The following is a 21656-nucleotide window of genomic DNA, read 5'->3' as shown; positions in this document are numbered from 1 at the left end:
GTACACCATTCTGTAATCTAGTGTTAATAATCGTCGAATTTGAACAGCCCCCCCCCCCCCCCAGTTTTCGATTTTACGGACGCCAAGTGTACGGGGAAAAAACGGTCCACATTTCACGATTGTTTTGCTGAGGACCCCCCCCCCCGTAAACATTCCTGGATCCGCCCCTGCGGAGAAGCCTATTCGTTATTTTCCCAGGCTTAAAACAACAATTGGGGCCTCTTTTCAAAACTTAAACAAATTGCCAGTGTTTGTTTTTAACCGGGTAATTATTATTTTCAAAATCAATTTATAGATGTTACTTTATAAGCTTCGCATGTCACGATGCAAAATGACGTCACGATTCGCACCTGCGCAGTGTGCATTTGAAGGTGTATAAAACTGGCGCTTGGTGCAATGCGGCAATAAAAACTCAACTTCGTCCCAATGTGGTCGTGATCGTCCATTCATATCGTTCGGTCGCCTGCAACTTGACGTATTAGTAGACTTTAATTTGGTGCGCGCGGGAAACCGGCAGCATGGCCCAATCGCCTGCTGAGTTCAAGTTGGTGGTTTTGGTGTTCGTCTGCGTGTGTCTTCAGTTACTTCGGGACGACGTTACCGCGCAAGAAACCGAGGGCGATTGCGAAATATGGAGTGAGTATTTTACAGTTTTAGAATTATTGCCTGTTTTGTTTTGATTTTTTTTTCTAATACAAAAAAGTGAGGAAATGCAGTCCAATTCATTGTTGGTGCCGAAGAAACGCATTTTTAATATTTTCCCGTGTTTCTGCTTATGGTTTCGCTTAGTGCATGTGCTGCCGATCACAGCTTTGCCAGAAACACGACATTTACAAACCTTTTGCTCGTTTAGTTGTCCAAACCCTTCAGATTATTTTTATTCGAACCGACATGCCAGTTCAACTTGCTGAAAGTAATCTTAATATTCACAGGACAGTTTGCGCTTTAGCTTGCCCCAAATCTGCCCCCTTGAAAAAGAAGTGTGATAGGCTTAACTCGAAATAAATAACAATTTACCGGTGCTGGAAATATTTTTGCTTTGTGTTTGGATTGACTATAAATACCTACCTTGCTGAATGTGGCCCGCTCATAAAAGCCTACTGCGGTTTGGAAAAAAATCATTCGAGCTAGCATATTTCTTTTTAAATCAATGAGTAGGAATGCGTACAAATTCGTCGGGAAATCGGCAGTAACCACGAACAAATGGCCTTCCTTGAAATTCTCACACCCCGGTAATAACTGGCATGGTTGTGTCCGTTGAATTCCCGGTCGGCATCGGCGAAGTTCATGTCCGGATAAGTTGCACGTGTACATGCAGTGGATGGTGTATCGCTCTGTTTCACTTCCTCGGTACCAAGAAGTGTATAAATATCTTTCGTGAAAACTGCAGGGCTTCGCAAACATCGACGTGAAAGCAGGTCATACGCGCAACTCTTCAACATTCGCGGGGCATTTTTACAGTCACATAAACATTGGCAATAAGTACACGACTGTTTTCCTGTTTAGCAATGAAATTTCTATCCTTATTAAAAAACTTTAATTCTGCAACGTTCAATTCTGGCTCAAAAATTCTAACAGCCATCTGATGTCTGGAAAAAGTAAGAAGCTGAGAACGTTTAATTTTACGTTAAATTTGGGCCAGAAAAAAAACATGCACACAAAGGTTTATCTGATTTTTCCAAAGTTGGTACCAAATAATCAAGTGGCTCATAAACTCTGTGCGCTTTGGTCCTGCATTAAAAAAACATCAGAGATACATGCAAGAGATACATACAAGTTAGTAAATCGGACAATTTTAAAACCAGTAATTCACGCGACCTCCGCCCCCCCCCCCCAACGTTTTCCGCGATAGCCTTGAATTTTTTTTCCGCGACCCGAGCTGACTTTTTAGCCTCGAGCCTTAACGCATCTTTTGATACCAAAAACATAAAAATCGGACGTTTCAGTGTTCACGGCGCTATGCGCCGTGAAAACTGAATTTCCCCATATACGTCGTGTACAGAGAGCAGTATTGTCATTCGTACATATGAATAAATAATTAGCCATAATTCCAAAACCCTTTGACCTTTAGTCATGAAATTTCTTGGGTATGTTCATGAAGAGTTGCTCTATGCATGTACTGAGTTTCAAAAATTTTCGTCACTCGATGGCCGAGATCTTGGGGGGGGGGAATCCGCCCCCCGGCTAAGAGATGGTCAAAATAACCCGGCCCTTTTAGGGTAAAATTTAGGGGGTCGGAAAATTGTATCATTAGAAATACAGGCGACCCCCCTTTTTTAATTTAGGGGGTTGGACAATTTCATCATTAAAGAAATACAACCGACCCCCATTTTCTGATTTTAGGGGGTCAGACAGTTTATCATTGGAAATACAGGCGACCCCCATCTTCTGATTTGAGGGGGCCGGACAAACACCACGGCTGGCGAGGTGTGGCCATGGAAGGCCCAAGCTCGCGAAGCTGATATTAAAATGACCAAAAGCATCGAGGCTTTCCCTGTATAATGTGCACATAAAGATTGGCAGTACCCCTTACAAATGGCTTGTCAGTTTTGTAAAACTTAATTTCCGTGCAAACTATTAGTCAGCCTAATCCTATCGATGGTTCGAAAATCAAACTAGAAATCATATAGCTAGTGATCGCTGTGCTCGTGTTGGAATTCGGAGTAATGCTCGTGAGTACACGCACTGAGGAACTTTGAGCCAAGCTCTGTTGCCTGATTTCCCGAGAGAAAGTAATTTACTTGCTACAGCCTAATAATTAAGGTATATGATTAAAGACAACATACATAGGATTTCCTACAAGCCTAGAAGATTAAAGAAAAACACGAGTCGTGTTTATCAAATGTGTGCCACGGCCCTTTTCGTGCAAATTACATTCGATCTGGTATTTCAATAACAATTTGACCCCTTCTCAAATGGGATTGCAAGATTTCCTTTACAAAAGAATGAAGGTGGGTATGCCACTGTTGTTTGCTTTGCTGGTATTGTACCTTGACAGCAAGAGAAATGAACAGGATCTTGTTGATAATGAAACTGGTACGCAATAAGCCTTTTTGGAGTTCCAACTGCGCGCATTCATAACCAGTGACAACGCACATTATTTGTCTCAAATGCCCTTTGACAGTACCCACAATGCGCACACAGCCTTTTTGTAAAGTCAGTGGCGCGATGATGTCAAAGGCCATTTGAGACAAACAATGCGCGTTGTCACAGGTTATGAATGCGCAGTTGGAACTCCGAAAAGGCTTATAGACTGCTCCTATATAGCCTAGCTGTGAACGTGAAACATTTCTTTTTAACACTTTAATCATTACATGTCATCAATTTGAGCTTTTTCGCTGCCGATTCCTAGAGGGCCAACCTGGAGTCCTATTTGCACCTATTTCACCGACTGACTATTTTGACTGACTCCCTGACTGAATGAGTGAATGACTAACCAACTGACCGACTGACTCCCCAATTGACTGAGTGACTGACCAACTGACTCCCCGACTCCCAACTGACTCCCCATACTGATTGACTGACTGTAAAATGACCGGGCAGTGCCATCGTATAGGATTACCCAGTAACGCCAATGGCTAAATCCGGCCCAGGGTGTTTATAAACCATTTACCCGATGCATGAAAAGACTTCCAGTAAATAACCATTCTGACTCAGTTGCATAGAATTTCTGCATTCTGGCCCAGTTTTACTAGGCCTGCATTGTCTTAATTTTCTGTTGAATAACGGTCAATTGACGCCATCACGAGTGCGAACGGGAACTTGTGACGCCGCCACCGAGGCCCGCTGGGAAACAAAATAATATAAATTCGTAGTAGTTGAAACCATTTCAAAATCGCGGCGAACTTTGATTACGGCGCTAATGTTTCGTGACGTCAATTTTTCTCTTTGCTCCGCATTCGCACGGAGTATAATTTACTTTCCTGTACATGTAGAGTGGAGTGTTATCATCCGGCGAACATAGCAACCTTTTCGAGAAATCCATTACGCTCCGTTAACATCGTCACATATTATGCCGACAGTTTCGCCGCCCGGACGCCGTTTAGATTGAACGGAAATTACCAATGTCTTTTGTATCACTAATTTGTCAATGACTAGTGTTTTTTTCAGAGTGAATTTCAAAAGCTCCTGTCGCATATAAGCCATGTGTAATTCTGTTGATGACGTCACCGACATAAAACGTTTGTATGTGGGGGAGGGGTACATACATATGAGCATATTTGCTGGTCCCAAAGGGCCAGCCTACTGACAGAATGACTCACGGATCGACTCACTGACTGACTGTCGACTTGTTAGGATTACAAGATTGACAATGAATGGTATGGGCTAAAGTCGACACACTTTGTGTAAACAGATGCACAATTGTATAGAACTGCGTGTAATGTGGAACAAGATTTACTGGGGTCCGCTCATAAGTCCGACGCCTCATAGGTCCGACGCCTCATAAGTCCGACAAAATGGCATCCCCTAACCAAATAAAGGCCCATAAGTCCGACGCCTCATTATGTCCGACGCCTCATACGTCCGACCCCTCATAGCTCCGACGCCTCATAGGTCCGACGCCTCGTAGGTCCGACAAATTAAACGCCTTGTTTTTCCGACGTCGGACCTATAAGGCGTCGGACTTATGATACGGCCCCGATTTACTAAGCTTGCTTTTCTTGTTGATCCCGTCCAAACGTTTCAATAAAGTACACCGAAACACAACAATAAATTCTCTAAATTGTTTATATCTTCATTATTTCGGAACCATTTTGTGGCATTTTCATTTCATTCTGTGTAAACCCTCAAAGGGTACATGGAACATAATTCTGTGCAACTTTCTCCTCCTCTTAAATGTGTAAAAACAACATCCCTTTTTGGTTAAGTTTATTAAAAAGTGCACTCTTTAAACATTCAAACTTGTCCATGTTTGTTTCCGGACAACTGAGTGCGCTGTTGGCGCGATGTCATTTCAGGAAGACACTGTCCAGTTTAGGGGTTTGGTGTTCAAAAGTGTGCACCCAAAATTTTGCTCATTGAAAACATTTGTGCGAAAAGTTTGCACATTGGCTTACTGCCGCGTACTGACACAACACCGAATCACCACAGAAAAGAAAATTTACAACAGCAAAATATCCAAAATTCCTGCAACTTGTGGTGCTGAAATAACTGTAACATTTGAGTTCTCTGCCAGAAATGACATCACACTTTTGCTCATGAGTATGGGTCTTTGCATTAGCATCAAAACAAAAAGGCATCAAAATATTCTCGAAAATGGCAACACGAAAATAATAAAGGTTAAATGGGACACCAAGTTGCAATTTCAAGGATTGCATTAAAAAAAAACATTGCATGACCCTTTAAAATAAACATACAGGCCTACGTGTAGTTTCGTCTTCTTTGAGTTTTTAAAATCTCTTTAAAATGTACCATCCTATGCCTCGTTAAACAAGCTTGATCGAATCCCGGGAACTGCGGGCCAACGAATTCGTGTTCATGCATGAGGCACGTGATTGTGCCGTGTAATTTCTGGAAGGGGTAGGCCGAGTGTTTTGAGTCGAAACATCAGGTTTTTGGCCCCAATGACCCCATGATGACCTTTGACCCCAGTTTGGTCATGTGAAATGTTGGGGCTGGCCTGGCAACTGATACTTTTGACAATTTAAAGTTTGGTTGAAATCGGTCAAAACATGTAGGAGCAACAATGTCAGCGTTTGTTACTAACTAACGGTCCAACGGAGAGACACGACGACTTGTTTAACTGCTATCCCGCAGCAACAAATCAAATAAGTGTTTCCCGCCCATATTATGTTACATGAGTTTAAGATAGTCACAGGGCGCAATTTGTTCATGCAATCACATTTTCACAATCTGCGAGCTACCTTTGCCCAAGTACTCCGTTCAAACCGCGAGCTCTGCTCGTCCACTTTATCAAGAGGCTGTCTGTTATGTCTTGTGACTTCATTTTCAGTAATGCATCACCAATTTGGACCGTTTAATGTAGCAGTGTCTCGCCTGTTTAAGTTTATTGCATTTCAAGCATTTTGGATAGCAAGAAAGGGAGAAGTAATGAAACCAAAATGTAAGAAACATTGAACAGAAAAAGAAAAAGATTGAAGTGGCGACACGAGTCTCTGTCTTGAACAGAAAATAAGAAATCGTAAATTAAAACGGTAAGGCAGACATACCTCATAATTTAAGCGAATCAAATGCGTTGAATTATGTCTTTATTTGACAAATTGTTTCAAATATTTTGCTGGATAATCTATATAAAGTTTTGGTAATGTACAAATTTAAAGTACGGATTTCTGAAACAAGTTCGACTACCAACTTATACATTTTGTTTGGTGTAGTGTCCAACTACTATAACACTTTTTTTCCCTTCAAATTTCGTCATATGCCGGAACATGCTCCAACCATTAACAATTCCCGCTCTTCCTTGAAAAGACTGAAGGGGTTATTCCTAAAATTGCAATTTTAAAATGAAGGTTTATCTGGCCTCCATACTTTTCATTAATATAGGTCTTCCCGGCCAATTTCCTGACATGTTCATTCACTTTTGAAAATCGGTCATTCGTTTTCGTCTGAATTTGAATGCGCGTCTTTAATCCCATTTTAATTCAACGAAAGTTCAATCGTTTTCATTGTCCGTTCATTCGGTTTTGAGAAGAAACAGACGGCCAATTACGTTACCTGTGCATTCATTTACGCAAGCATACCTTTTCTAAATTGATTTCAGGTAAAGCTAATTTGATTGACGGTTAATAAAAAAGAAAACCTTCATTGTATCTGGTGCCGATTGCATTAGACTAGTAAAAATGAAAAAGAATGGTGAATATTTGAAATCGCCCTCTAATAGTGAAAAAGGAAGTCTTGTAAACGAATCTGAATGGACTAAACGAAAGGTGCTGTTCAATCACTTAATTGATTGAACTGAAATGGAATCGAATGCTCTGGTAGTGAGAAATGAAACGCGGGTAAAGAGTGATTCTCAAATTCAGACGAAAATGAATGGCTGATTTTCAGAATTGATTGAACATATTTACTGGAGTCTGCGCTTTAGAAATCAATAAATCATTTTTATAGTAATCTCACATGAATAAAATACATCATTAATTTTTACGCACGATTTATGTGTAACATACTCCTCTGGTATAAAAACCATAAAAGAAAAATCGTGCATTGGAAAAGAAACATCTGGTAAAACTGTTTTCGTCATCAGAGTATGGTATAGACTCATTAAGAATCATTCTCAGTTGAATTATGTATGAGCGCTCGCCATTATTCATTCATCAAACATCTGTGATTACTTACAGTTTTTAATAGTTTTTTTTTATCAGCATCCTTTATTTTGCTTATATAAGCGTGCTTTGAACAATCCGGACCCGAGTGAAGGTTTGAAATAAGAAATATTTAGCGTTAGCGAAATTGACAGAAAGACGTGTAACAAGAAAAATCACCACTTATCAATCGTATATTCTTTTTTTCCCCAACAATGTCCGGGCCGGGCATTTCGTGACCGTAAATTAAACAAAGTGCGGCCGGGGCTCCAATTAGCGAATCACGGCGGGCGTATAGAGACGCGCGTGCCGCTGTGGATAAATCACCGCGGTCTTTTGACATCGCGTTGACGGTTGTTTGGGGCTTGATTGATCGGTAGGAAATGCTGATAATCATCAAGCAATTTCTCTTTGATTATGACTGACCGGTATGCGACCTTTTACTGCGCTTTGAATTTGCTCGTTCCCAAGTGCGCTGGTATTTGCGCTCTTAAATCTGAAGAAGAAATCCAACGTCGCATTGCGCGTGCGCGATGGGGGACTCAAGATGGCGGACGTTGCTTCAATGCGTGGGTCCAGGGCCCAATTTCACGGCGCTGCTAAGCACAAAAATTTGCTTAGCACAAAAAAGTCTGGCTTTTATTTATCAAAGCAGCCTGTTACCAACCAAAAGTCAATGTGATTTTCATGCTAAGCAAACAAAAGCCGAATACCAATCACGAGCAATATACATCACAATGAGTTTTGGCTGGTAACCTGGTTTTAAAAGCCATACTTTTTTTGTGCTTAGCAAATTTTTGTGCTTAGCAGCGCCGTGAAATTGGCCCCCGCAGTCAGCAGTCAGGTGCCTTTTCTTGGTTCTGCTTAGCGAAATATCCCTGCTGCGGAAAAAATCCATGCGTACGGTAAGCGTATTTCACAGATTAACGAGGAATTTTGGCTTCTGCGCATGCGTACATCCTGTAACTAAGGATTCTGTGCTCAAGGATATAGCACAGTGTTTTTCTGCTAGCGCGGTTAGCACAAAATGGTGATCGTAAGTACGTAATTCTGGTTAGCAGAATCATGAAATTGGGCCCTGCTGAGGTCGGAAGATGATTTCTGTTTACCCATTTCCCCCAGCCTCGACTCCGTGGGCGAGTGCGCGTTCCTTACACTTAGAGATCGCGCAAGGCATGATGGGAAACAACATGGCGCAGCAAGATCTCGCCAAAAAACACCAAAAAACAAAGACCAATTTTGAAATAAGCAAACTGAAGTCGAGGTTGTCAGTGTTTAGGCCATTGTAAGACATCGAGCTATATAGTACCTTTTTCTTTTCAATCCTCGCTACAAACAGGGGTAACTGAGGTCCTCGCTTTGCCAATATAAAAATCGAGGACATTTCTTCAAAATATTTGAGCCGATCGCACCCAGGTCCCGGAGTTGGCGAGATAAAGTACCACGTTAATCAACTAGAATCCTATAAGCAACATACAATGACAAGAACAGGCAAACTTATTTTCGCAAAATAATTTACAAGATTCCCTGATAGACAAATCCTTGAGTCTACCAACCAGAAATGTCTTGAAACAGTGAGAAGTTCCCTTACCAAGTTACGGTCAAATCTTGAACAATCATCTTCAAGTTACTTTATTACCGTCAGATGTCAATTTCTCCAGGAAACTGCTCGCGCGATTGACGAACGATAGTCCGGCAATCGACTTAACCAACACCGAAATCTGATATTAAAATCTCTAAGCAATCATCTAGAATAAGCTATGCCCAGAGTGCTGACGTGCGCTCGGTCACGTCAAATGGCTGATTTTATCTGTCTTCATTCAATCGATAGTTATAATGAGAAGGCGGGATTGGCAAAAAGCACAGAGTCGTACGTTACCATTATCATGAGGACAAGGCATTTGCCTGTGTTTCCCTTCGTCCCCGCAATACTCTCACATAGAGTAAGTACAAAGACGACCGTGTGAGGACCTTTTCCAACAAAATATCTCCCTTCGAGGACAGCAAGGAATCAGTTGTTGTCTTTTTGACTTGCTGTCCTCGGACTTTATATAATACACGTATATACACACGTGTGTAAAAACCTCAAATTGTGGACATTCGTTGTCCTGTTATTATTATAGCACTCTATTTTTTGTGAAGAACCCCATTGACTTTGTACACGATTTCGAACCGTGGACCTTCACCCAATCGTGGACCCTATTGTCCTCTTTTGATCATGGTCCACTATTGAACGCATAATATTGTTGAAAAAGAATACACATCGGTTATATGGTACACGATTTCCAACTGTGGACATTCACCCAATCGTGGACCAAAGGGTCCTCTATTAATCAATGTCCACTATTGAATGCGCACATACCACCGCTCAGAGTGCAGTTGGTAAAAACGCTGACAACCCATCGAATAGTATACGGCATGTCCCTCGCACAGAAAGGATCTATGATATGCGAGCAGAATCGGCGATTAATGCAAAACAAGAACTGCGACTTTATCATCTCCAGATCTGACCATTCAGCGGGAGCCTTCTTCGGTAAGCGGGGTCTTTGGTTACCCGTTGTTGTACTAAAAAAGAAAAAAAAAGCGTCTGCCAAATTGACCAATCAACAGCTTAGTCCACATGTCTGATCGAAATGACGTCATGACCGAATCGACTCTGATCGGGCGCGCGGAGTCGCGTACAATTTGCACGTTCACATAATACCTGACGCTTGTCGTGGAGCACACGTGAACTATATCCTCAGACTACTCATTGAGTGCCCCTTCTAGAAAATGAGCGACCCCCCCCCAAAAAAAACCCAACCAAGTGTCTCTCTCCTTGCAAAGTGGAATCAACTAATGCAGTAAATGTTCATTTCTGTGGAAATAAGAGTGAACATGATAAGAACGTACCTGTGAGCCCTCCCCCCCCCAAAAAAAATCAAAGTTCCAATTTGAATAATTGGACTCGAACATCGCTTGCGAGGAACTACTGAATCATGTTAACTGAGATTCAATCTCCCCCCTGTGCGAATTCGTCCGTCGAGGCGTGCCATCGCACGTATATGTCCAGACTCATTCGAAGCACATGAACACAGTGACATTTAATTTTCCGAGAAGCCTACTCGGATGTATACGGTCCAAAAAAAAAAAACCCAACTTTTCTAATTAATTTTTGTATTGCATGGTTGGGACATTAATTTGAGAACATTATTGACAGATACAACACACATGCTGTTGCCAACGTTATGACTTCCGGTTTAAGGGCGCCGCATTATAGACATCTTTATGGTTTTGGTATACTTTTGGTCTCTCTTTTTTTTTTGGCGCACTGGCACGTACAATAGGTCAAGTGTGCGTTTTGCCAGTGCAAGACTCTTGCTGTTTTGATTCTCGCGTGAGACTTTGTGATTGAAGTCTTCAGTTTGATCCTCTTGAGGGTTTCGGAGTGGGATCGCGGGTTGTAATTGATGTAGCTCGTTCAAGTCGAGGGCGTTTACTCAGCTTATTCTGTGAAGATGGTACTTTGATGAACTATTGCAAGGTTACATGCGACGATATTAATTGGGTGCCAGAAAATGATAAATTTCACGACATTTGCACAACTTGAGCAACGCATTGTCAGCGAAGCTAATATAACGTTGTGGCATGCGTAGTGAATTTAACGGTTGTTAACTTTTTACGCCTTGATGACATCAAAACCTCCATTCTTTCATTCTTTTCCATTCCGTAAAAATGACTTCATGTTTGCCTTTATTGTCATCTTGATATAAATGTTATTTTGCTAATGCTCTTCCTGCTGGACTACTAAATTTACTGTTGCTGTGCCCCCTTGCTTTATTGATGGTTATTTATCATCAATTATAGCTTGCGTTGGTTCGAGATCGGTCATTTCGTAATTTGTTAACATTTTACTCACTCTTACAAAACAAATTGATGAGGAAATGGTTTTAAAAGATTAAAGCCGTTCGGAGTTTGGGTCTTAAGGAGGCAAATATTGTTCATTCCGATCGTGAAACCTCTTCACAATCATCTCAAGGACGGCAGAGATAGATAGTATCTAACTCAGCCAGAAGTCCTCGAGAAACGACGGACCGTAAAGCGAGGGACCGATAATTCTGTTGCCCTGTCCACTCGTCCGTGCTTCGCTGAAAGAGCAAGGCGGTTTTAACGGCTCGAAAGGATTCTAAGGTAACAGCCCTTTTTCGTCCAGTGGGATATATGTTTTGTGCGGGGGAAATTTTATATTTTGATTCGAAATGGGACGCGTGATTCTGTCTTAGGCCGAGTTGGACCGGAGATTTGAATTTGCACGCAACAAATATTGAAGCGAGCGAGCTGGCAGAACGGATATCTTTTTTCGTCCATTGAGTATTAAAGCCTTTATGTCTATGACTTAACTGCACAGCTTTAACAGCTTCTCTTTACACCAAAAAGTAAATTTGTTTTATCAGACCATGTATGTTTTCGTGTTCTGGCTTAATTTCCAGACATCTTACCAATATTGCAGAAGCAGACAATTTAAACACAGCCCAAGCCTCTTTCGGTGCGGTTTGGACAGAGCACACACGCAAAAAGCTTCGGCCTGATTTGAAGAGTTTCAAGCAGTCATTCGTCGACGGATAGAGGATTTGAAATTTGCAGTTTAAGTTTTACAGATTATGCATAGAGTTTGTACGGGTCCGAGGAGTTTTGTGTTGGATCAGATCTATTGATTTTCCCGACATGCCTTAAAAATCGCTTTCACACATTTCACGTTGACCTCTCTCTTTTAAAGGGAATGTAGGCTACAACATTTGCTTTTGCTGCAATTTTCAGAAGTACATGGATTGGGAGGATTGGTATGTTATAGCAAATATTGTCACACTGACTTGTTTCACGTTTTGGGCTTGTAAATGCTGGAAAAACCAAGAAAAACCAATCATGTTCTTGTAGTCTGATTCCCTGACGTACGTACTTAAGATGATTGAACGGAGAAATGTAAAGACTTTGGGGAACAATTTGTAAGGTGAAAGAATCAAATCAGTCTAGCAGGCTTGTGCCCCTTCACATGTGTGTAATCAATTGCAAAGAAAATGCGGAATAACTAAACATGAAAAATTTGGAGCAGTTTTTGAAAACTGAAGCCAGTTTTCTCCAAAGCTGGTCGGCCGACCAGCGTTGGAAAAATACAGTTTTTATTGAAAATGTCAGCAGATCAGGAGCCACAATTTTGCAGGATGCTTCAATCCCTAACAATTCAGTAGGGTATTTCGTGATAATTTGATCATTTTTTTTTAATGTTTGCAAATGTTGTATCTTCCCTTGAAATAAAAAAGGTTCGTTAATACTTGTTGGATTTCGCAATCCATTTACTGACCCTTTACAAAAAACCGTGCCAATTCAATAAAACGTGGTCGTAAATTATTATCAATACGACGCCCATTCTCTTATTTGCAAACGAAAATTTATGGCATCCTTCTTCTATACATGGGATCCACTTTGGTTCTTATTCCGAGATTTAGCATTTGGCCGACCACGCGCGAAATATGTTAATGGGATAACAATTGATACAAATATCCTTCGTTGACCGGAGCTTTTCTGTTGTTGGTCATTTAGTGCAGTTAAGGAATAGTCGACCAAAGGGGAGCGCCAAATTTATGAAATTTCTTTAACACTAACGGTACTTTTTTGTTTTGCGGCTGTGTTCATTCCGGCAATACTCACAAATGTTCAACGTACATCTTATTGTGTTGGGAGATGGGTAGTCTGTGTGTTTTGTGGTGAATGGGCATATACATTGTATATATATATGTTACCGCAGCCATCTTGGTAATGTTCCTGGACGTATTGTTACTGATATAGTTTTGAAGTGCTAGTACGTAATACTGGTACCAAACAGTTAACTGAAATGTCGTACATGTTTCTACTGAATAATGTGCTACCATATAACATAATTAAGAGCATCATTACGTTCCCTGACGTTTCGAGAACAGATATTTTCAAGTGATGGCACGTCCACCACTGGTACAGACTTAAGCTTGTAATTTTGTAGAGTTTGTGAAGTTACCACTATAGCAGCCATTTCCGTACCAACCACAAACAAAAAAAGACAAGTGTGCCACACAAAACAGAAATATTGACCTGTGGTATCTTTATTTAATTTAACAAACCTTGGTGTCTTTTTGTTATTCAACAAAGCTGACAGCGTTTCACGCATGCTGCGAAAAATAAGTTCAAAGCGAAATTAAACCACGAACAATGTTACAAGACACAAGAAAAAGGCGGGATCGCTATAATATTCAATCCTAAACGTTCCATCCTGAGCGTGTGACGAGAAATAAACATCTTTATTGGATTGGACATCTACTTATCCCTCCCCCTGAAAAAAATTCTAACAAAATTTAGCTTACTGGGCGATAATAAAAAAAAAATAGAACACAGATCATTCATATCCACAATCTCCCAAGACTACAGCGATGGGAGACCTGGTCTAGACGAGCCGCTGTTATAAACAAGACAAAATAGCGACCCGGTCAGCTACGGCCCAGCTGTCCAAACAGCCTCCCATACAAAGTTCATTTTCTCTCAAGAAAGGATAATTATCTCTCAACAAAAAAAGACAATAAAGACTGCTTCCTGTGAAGTAATAATTATCGACGAGCGTGTGGGGAAGGCAGTTTTGCTGTTCTCGGCATCCTTTGAGAGGTCGTAAATTTCACCACGAGGATATTCGGGTGTAAAAATGAGGCTTGAAATTAATGTGAAGCCACGCTAACGAGCGAGATCTCGGGATTAATGGCGATTGAAATTGGCCAATTAAAGCCCCTTGTTCTCATGGAGTTTTGGTTATTAAAACCGCGTCAGTATTTGCATTTTGTAATTACAAACTTGTTCCAATCTTATTATCACATAAATCAAGAAATACCAATGAGGATATACATCAGTGATTGTAAAACACTAAGAAATATTCCACATGAGAGAATTGTTACCTGGAGTTAGTTGCCTGGTAGTCATACTCATTTTATGTAGTAATATACAAGATGGTAATGGTACCAGTCACGGCAGGTGTTCGCAGCAGCAAGAAAAATTCAGTCAACAGTTCACAGTATCCTCACTAGAGACCTGACCTATTATCGCGTAATCCGCCGCGAGAGATTTTGAGGCCTTGTTCAGACAAGGTAAAAAGGATGCCTTTAGGCTAACCTTGCGAAGATGAAGCGCCATGTAAAGACTTTCTTCCTTTATTTTATTTTTCAATGCACAGTTGATCCACCGGTTGGGATACCTGAAGCATATCCAATCGGGCTTGGCCAGAAGGTCACCTGCGGGATCAACGACACCCTACCAACTTCCTGTCCGGATGAGGAAGGCTGTCAACAGGAGTGCCTGGCGCTTCTGGACACCTTGCCGCGCTGCTTGTGTGACGAGATCTGTGATGTTTATGGCGACTGCTGTCACGACAGTCCCCGCAATGTCTGCTACGAGGCCTGGCCTCCCACTCCAGCCGGGGATTCATTCTCCTGGCCCGACATCACCTCGGCACGCCACACTGACGAACAGTGCATCCGGACCTGGATCTCCAATCTTAACAACGAGGGAGTCATCCCATCGAGGCCCGAGTACGGCGGACACTGGCTGGAAGCAGGCTGTCCGTCCGGTTACAAGAACAAGGAGATTGTGTCCAAGTGCGACTCGGAACAGGAGACTCTAATCGGCAACCTGACTTTAAATGACACCGAGACGTTGGTCCATTCCATACCGGTGACAGGCAGGTTGGGTGAGGAGTGGAGACACTACAAGAACATCTACTGTGCCTTCTGCCGGGGAGTCAAACTCCAAGATATGCATCCTTGGAATCTCGGCAAAATCAAGTGCACGGAGAGCGTTTTTACCCCTCCGTCAACGGTTGAGGATGTCGACTGCGAGAAGTTCGCCTACCGGTTCTCCCCGTCACGTCCAGCGGTCGAAGCTGGTGACGCACCCTTTCAGCAAGCCAGAATCTGCAAGCCAGATGTGGTCGAGGACTGCCCGGATTTACTTGGCAATGTTTCCGGATCGTGGGCGGCTGTTTATTGCAAGAGCTACACGGCTCTGATTCAGTTGGACAAAGAGTGGTACAAAAACCCACACTGTGTCATCTGCAACGGCATCACTCTACAAAGTGACTGCTTCAACCCGAGAGCCATCCCAGGGAGTGGCGACACCCCGCTCTCAATCCCTTTCGACTTTCTCCCGCTTGCAGATGATGCTATCGACTCGGTTGCACTGGACCTGGAGTGCCCGTATGGCTTCAACTACTCGTTCAACGCCCAAGAGTGCATTCCAGCAGGTGAGATGAGTGGTGTGTACTGCAACAAACTCTACCCTGTTGTACAAGCGATTGCCATTGTCTCAGTTGATGAAAAGACTGCACTAAACTCCTGGGTGGAAATCTTTGTATCGCTGTTCGAAGAAGCCCTACATCTCGACAACCACACTGCCTTCACCAACCTCAATCTCGTGACTTACGGAGTTGAAGCATCGGCACCCACTCCCAATCAAGAAACCCCCGAGACAATGTGGTCTTTGTCCTTCGATGTGTCCAACACCAGTACGACCTGGGAACAATTCAACAACCTCACTGGCCAGATGACATCGTTGAAGTTTACTCTTGCCAGTCACGCCCCATCGGTAGAACTCCTAAGCGTGAAGCTGACACAATCCTGCACCGAAGATGTTTCTCTTGACCGCTGCGAGGAGATGACCTTTGACCCAGACCTCGTGACCGTCTACGTCTTCGAAGGCGTCAAGTACATCTACCCCAGCGAGGACAAGCCTTTGTTGTACCGTACAGACACCGTCTTCGATCGCGTGGAGTATGCACTTCAGAGTTCCTCGCCGAACGTCGAGAGCGTCCATCGAGAGATCGTCATCTGCAACGCCACTCAAGACCTTCTGTGTTATCACATCACTCTCGGCCAATCTGAGTACCTGATAGAAGACGGTGTGATGAAGTTCAACATCGAGGGAAGGTACTTAGAGTCATCTGAGTACCTACTCCTCCCGAACAACAGCGCTAAAGTCTGTCAGTATGCCTTCCAAGACCCTTGGTTCGACTACTCACTCCCTCAGTACGTCCTCAACGTGGTGGGCACTTCGCTGTCCTCGCTGGCGCTTCTCCTGACCTTCGTGACCTACTGCGCGTTCTCGAGTCTACGCACTGTACCCGGGCTGGCAACTATGCATTTCGTGGTGGCGCTGTTCACAGGGGAGATCTTGCTGTTGGTTGGAGGCTCCGCGCTTCGCGACTCCCCTGGAGTCTGTACCTTCATGGCGGTGGTGTCCCATTACATCTGGCTGGCCTGCTTCTTCTGGATGACAGCCCTAGGGTAAATAATACTTTTTTCTCCAACAAAACACAACAAACATGATATTAACTGTAAATTCAGTCAAGCTATACACGACAATTACTTTTTTATATCAACAATATTCTTAAAAATGTTGCTGATGGCTTGTTCTGGCGACATTGTCCTTCCACAGTCTCAGCCACAGATCAGTCTTGAAAACAGTCTTCATCACACACAAAACTGCTTCTTCATATTTTGTCACCGAAAACGCCAATGAGGAATGATATTATGTCATAATTACCATGACCATCAAACTACAGGATATAGAGGAGAACACGAACCTACTGTCGCCTGGACATAATAGATTACTATTTCAATGAAAAGACAAAAAAAGCCAAATTGACAACACCATCATATACAACTAATAGCAGCCATTCCTTTAGTTACACATGTCAGAATTACAGAGATATTGTAATCGGAACAGAAACTGTTGTAGAAATTATTAGATATGCAGTTGAGCATTATTTTATTCTTGCTCATACAGCTTTGACGTCAGCCGCACATTCTCCATGACAACCGGGCCGAGGTTGGTCGAGAAGGGTGGTCACGCCCTCACGTGGATGTGCGTCTTCAGCTGGGGCGCGCCGGCCTTCATCGTCATCATCTGCCTCCCACTTCACTTCGTCTACTCCTTCCCTTCCGAGGGAGCCATCGACTTCAACTACGGTCTGGGCGGGGTGTGCTGGATACGCCCAGAGCTGGCCAACCTCATAGCCTTCGGGTTGCCGGTGGTGGCGTCCTTGGTAGTGAACGCCGCCCTCTTTGGCAAGACCGTCATCGGCCTGCGGGCCTCCAAGAAAATCACAAGCTTTATCGAGAAGGATAAGTCGGCTATGAAGAGAGCGAGTGATGAATTCTTCATCTACTTAAAGGTTTGCATCGACAAATAAGGAGTCAAAAATAATCTGTTTCCCCTGAAGTAAACTTAATTGAATGCCTATTCATAAATACATGAGACGGTTCACCCAGTCCTATTGGTCGAGAGCCAGTCACGTGGGTGGTTTTAAACCGCCGATAAAACACCGCTGCGTTCTGCGCTACGTCGCGCACTACGCGCCCAGCGCGCCAATTTCCAAATAAGGAGATTTTTTTTAGCACTGCGCGCGTGAGGCACATACCATAGATAATATTTATGGCGGGAGGGGTGTTTTACAAAACCTGAAGTATATAAATATATGGGCGACCGTCATTGCAAAAAACCCCAAAAGAATCCACATCGGGAATAACATTCGGAATTATACCGACGTTTCTTTTTGTATGCCACAGCTGCAATTTGTCCTTTTTGCAAATTTTGTCAGCTCATTGGGCCACCATTACAGAACAAAAGAATAAATTTCATTCAACTTTTACAACACATTAAACTATATTGACAGCACTGAGTAAATAACACACCAAACATGCCTCTCTTTTAAATGCTGACGGCGCATGGGGCGTCTGTTGTCAACCACGGTTGAAATTATGACATTGTTGGCCGCCCATACAAAATGGCGCTCTGTATACATTGATGGTTTATGTTAATTAGAAAATGTATATAGCATATCGCGTAACAAAACACAAAAATATACTTTACTAGTTAACAGACAGTACATACCGATTACATACACTGTACCTCCCTTTATGTATAGGCCTATACAATTATGAGGAATAGCTGTAAGTTCAGGTACTTACTACCGTTTAAATTGTAATGGATTAAAGTCTTTCCAACCAAAATGACTGGTCAACGGTGTTTGTAAACAATAGTGGAAATTTCAGATCAATCCATGAGGGCGGTAGGCTAGGCATAATGTTTACCCCGTTAAAGTCCGAGTCCATCATTTGCAGCTATCCAAAAAAGTAACTGGCGTAATTATTGTTGAAAAAAACATACTGGTTGAAAGATAGTAAGGGGACTATCTCCCTGTGAAATTATCCTTTCTGGCAAGCTCTCATTTTGAAGAAATCAACGAAAGAAGGCATTTCCAACGGTGCGTCTTAAGAAGCACCGTAGGAAAATTTAAATTAGTAGTACGTTTTATTATTCGGCGCAGCGCGCACACGCATTGGAACGACGCACAGGCGCGCGCGGTTGCTACAATTCGTCGGATCAGTGCGCGACATCGCGTAAAGCTGCTATTCAAAACTATTCGAAACATGATTTAGCAACTTTTGATTTGAAATTGAGGAATATAAAGCTGAAGCTAAAACTTCATCAATTAAGTTGTTCGGTATCCTTCATTAGATTTTGAACACTTTTGTTGCTTCAAACGAACAAAATGCACTAATTACAAATGATGGACTATAGCTTTAAGAAGTGACATCTCATTTTGTTTTGGTTTTTACTTTCAAGGTGTCTGTTCTGATGGGACTCACCTGGATTTGGTTCTTCATCGCCGCGTTCACGGGAGAGACCGCCATTTACTACGTCGCCATCACCCTGAACGCGTTCCACGGCTGTTTCGTGTTCATGGCCTTCGTCTGCAACCGGCGTGTGTGGAGCATGTGGCGTCGCAAGTTGGGCGGGAAACGCTCCGCGGGTACCAGCAGCCGCAGTGGTACAATGTCGACCGGCAAGTCCGGGACCAGCGCAGGAGCGGCCATGACGAAATCCTCGTCGGTGGTGACGTCAGAGAGTCCGGTATCGGGCAGCCCGGTGATGCCTGAGCGAATGGGATTGAATGGAACCCGTCTGTAGAGAGACGGGGATAAGACCATGGACTGTACCATAACTTGCTCCCAATGGGCGGACTTTTGATGACGACATAAACAGAAAAATAACATCATTTTTGGACGGTTTTAAGACGGTTCAGACGTCGGAACTGTGAAGTTATTATTTTGACCCCCTGGCATAAAAAGATGCATACACTGCTGGTCCATTCGATTGTGGTCCAGTCAAAGCCACTCCCACTAAAAATAAGTTAAAGAAGAGTCATATCACTAAAACTATAATATTTTATTTTGGCATATCATAGACCCTTGCTGTGCAAGGGATTATTCAATAGACCATATATATGGGATTATCGGATATCGGAATGTAGTCTATATGTACGTGGTCTATGATGAGCAGATTCGCTCATTAATTAGGCAAGAAGACCGCTCTTGACCTCTAGATTTTTACCAATCAGTGGGCGCTTTCTATATCGGGTCTTCGGTCATGCACCCGTTGCGCGTTATAGACAATGACAAAGAAAACCCTGTGTCACACGCTCTGTATCATGTCATGCGCTATGCGCCCGTCTGTTGTTGTATTGCAAAACACTTCATTCAAATTATACCAATCAAACCATTTAGTCCTGATTTGGGAATGAAATGACGTCACGATTTAGTAAAGAAGGCTCCGATTGGCTGGCGTGCGGCTTGCACATTATCTGCATGTCTAGACATAATCAGACGTGATACTCAGACTATTAAATCGGAATGTGCAAAACTTCAAAATCAGAGTTCATTTCGCATTCGTCTTTCAAATCAAAGCTTGATCAATTGCATGCCATAACGCCTGATTTGATGTTGGTGGATAATATAATATATTCCGTACGTGTACACTTTGTTTAATTCACAGAGTCCTTAGAAAAAAAATATTGTTTCAAATGTATAATTTACAATTGGAATAATTTGCTTCTGTGTATAATTATTGTTTATTCTAAAGTAGTAAATCTACAAAAATAATGAGATTATTCGTATCAGTATATATTCTTGCATTGGTGTTAACTAAATTGTACGTGTAGGTCCATTTGCTGTATAATTATGTTAATATATGTAAATAGTAAGGAAATATATTCTGCTTAAATGTTGAGTTGTTATGAGAATAGTACAAATGTCGGCAACACAGCCGCGCAAAATATTTAAAGTTGATCTTCAAACGAAAAGTTTGGTCTGTTGTCACTTTTGGACCAGGGCCAAACTACTGAGGTCCGCTCCTTGCCCAGAAAGGACTCAGCCAAAAAGAACGGGTACCAACCAACTAAAATGCACATAAAAAAATGATCATTTTTGGAAATATAACTATACCTTAGATATTTTAGCTGCTGCTGCCATATCAGTATTAAAATATATTAGTTACAAGTTATGATATGTAATATATTAACTTTATTTTAACTAATCGAAAAATGAGGTTTCAGTAATCGTCTAGTAAAGTTTAAAGATGGGCGTAGAATATTGTCATCTAATTAAAAAATGGCGTCACAAGCTATTCCTGTTAATAGTACAGAGTTAAGATGAAGAATAAAACATCCTTGATTATTTGATGACAACTTAATGTTGGTCACTTACACCGCCTGTATAGACTGGGTATTATCATATCACTATTGTCCATCCATACCTTGAAAAGTTCGTTCGATCGATCGTGGCAGATTTTTTATTCCGGGGGTGGGGGAAGGGGGTAGGGGGCATCAGTGGGCGTAGTGCGGTCATTTTTATTGGGGGTACATTTTTTTAAAAACTAATACATCCGTGCTGAAATGTAGACACGTTTTTCTCTGGACACTTGGCCTCCGTAAAATCAAATAGTGGTGGGGGGGGGGGGACCATCTGTCGATGGGGGCACTGTTCAAAACCGACGATTATTATGCACGCTAACGGACAATATATGTTGCCTTTCGGCGATTTCTTGTCAGGGTTTGGGGCGAGGGGGCAACAATGCGGGGGGGGGGGGGGACCATCTGTCGATGGGGGCACTGTTCAAAACCGACGATTATTATGCACGCTAATGGACAATATATGTTGCCTTTCCGGGCGATACATGCCCCAAATAAAAATAAAATGCACCGGACTTCTATTTAAAAAGAGAACTTGATCAGAAAAAGGGCACTTTTTCAGAAAAAAAGGGGCAGTCTTGTTGAAATAAAGGGCACTTTTTACAAAATTGGGGGAGGTAAATCCCCCCCCCCTCGCAGCTGGCTACGCCTATGAGTATTCCATTTACCGACCACCTAATTCTAGAAATACCCTCCAGGTAAAATATGCCGTACCTTCACTCTGATACGAAAGTAACGGAATTCTCCCCGATGTGATTTTAAAAAAATAATCACATATTGTTTTCAAGATTTTGGTGACAAGATTTTAGTGGGTGATG

At 42.4% G+C, this 21656-nt stretch overlaps 1 protein-coding gene across 1 annotated transcript; it reads left to right on the top strand.

Annotated features, from left to right (window-relative positions):
• Window positions 1-518: 518 nt before the first annotated feature.
• On the top strand, window positions 519-20668 carry LOC119725177. The gene is made up of 4 exons (XM_038196538.1): window positions 519-636; window positions 14488-16591; window positions 17094-17481; window positions 18936-20668. The coding sequence occupies exons 1-4, from the start codon at window positions 519-521 to the stop codon at window positions 19278-19280; spliced, it is 2955 nt and encodes a 984-aa protein (XP_038052466.1). The 3' UTR covers window positions 19281-20668.
• The last annotated feature ends 988 nt before the right edge of the window (window positions 20669-21656 follow it).

The sequence above is a fragment of the Patiria miniata genome, unplaced genomic scaffold (genome assembly GCF_015706575.1).
Source record: "Patiria miniata isolate m_02_andy unplaced genomic scaffold, ASM1570657v1 HiC_scaffold_18, whole genome shotgun sequence".
Lineage (NCBI taxonomy): Eukaryota > Metazoa > Echinodermata > Asteroidea > Valvatida > Asterinidae > Patiria > Patiria miniata.
This window is presented reverse-complemented; position numbering and strand designations above follow the sequence as displayed.

Coding starts and splice junctions, on each gene's coding strand:
- LOC119725177 (XM_038196538.1), top strand. CDS start 519: ATGGCCCAATCGCCTGCTGAGTTCAAGTTGGTGGTTTTGGTGTTCGTC. Junction 637..14,487: donor GGGCGATTGCGAAATATGGA/GTGAGTATTTTA, acceptor TTCAATGCACAG/TTGATCCACCGGTTGGGATA. Junction 16,592..17,093: donor TTCTGGATGACAGCCCTAGG/GTAAATAATACT, acceptor TTGCTCATACAG/CTTTGACGTCAGCCGCACAT.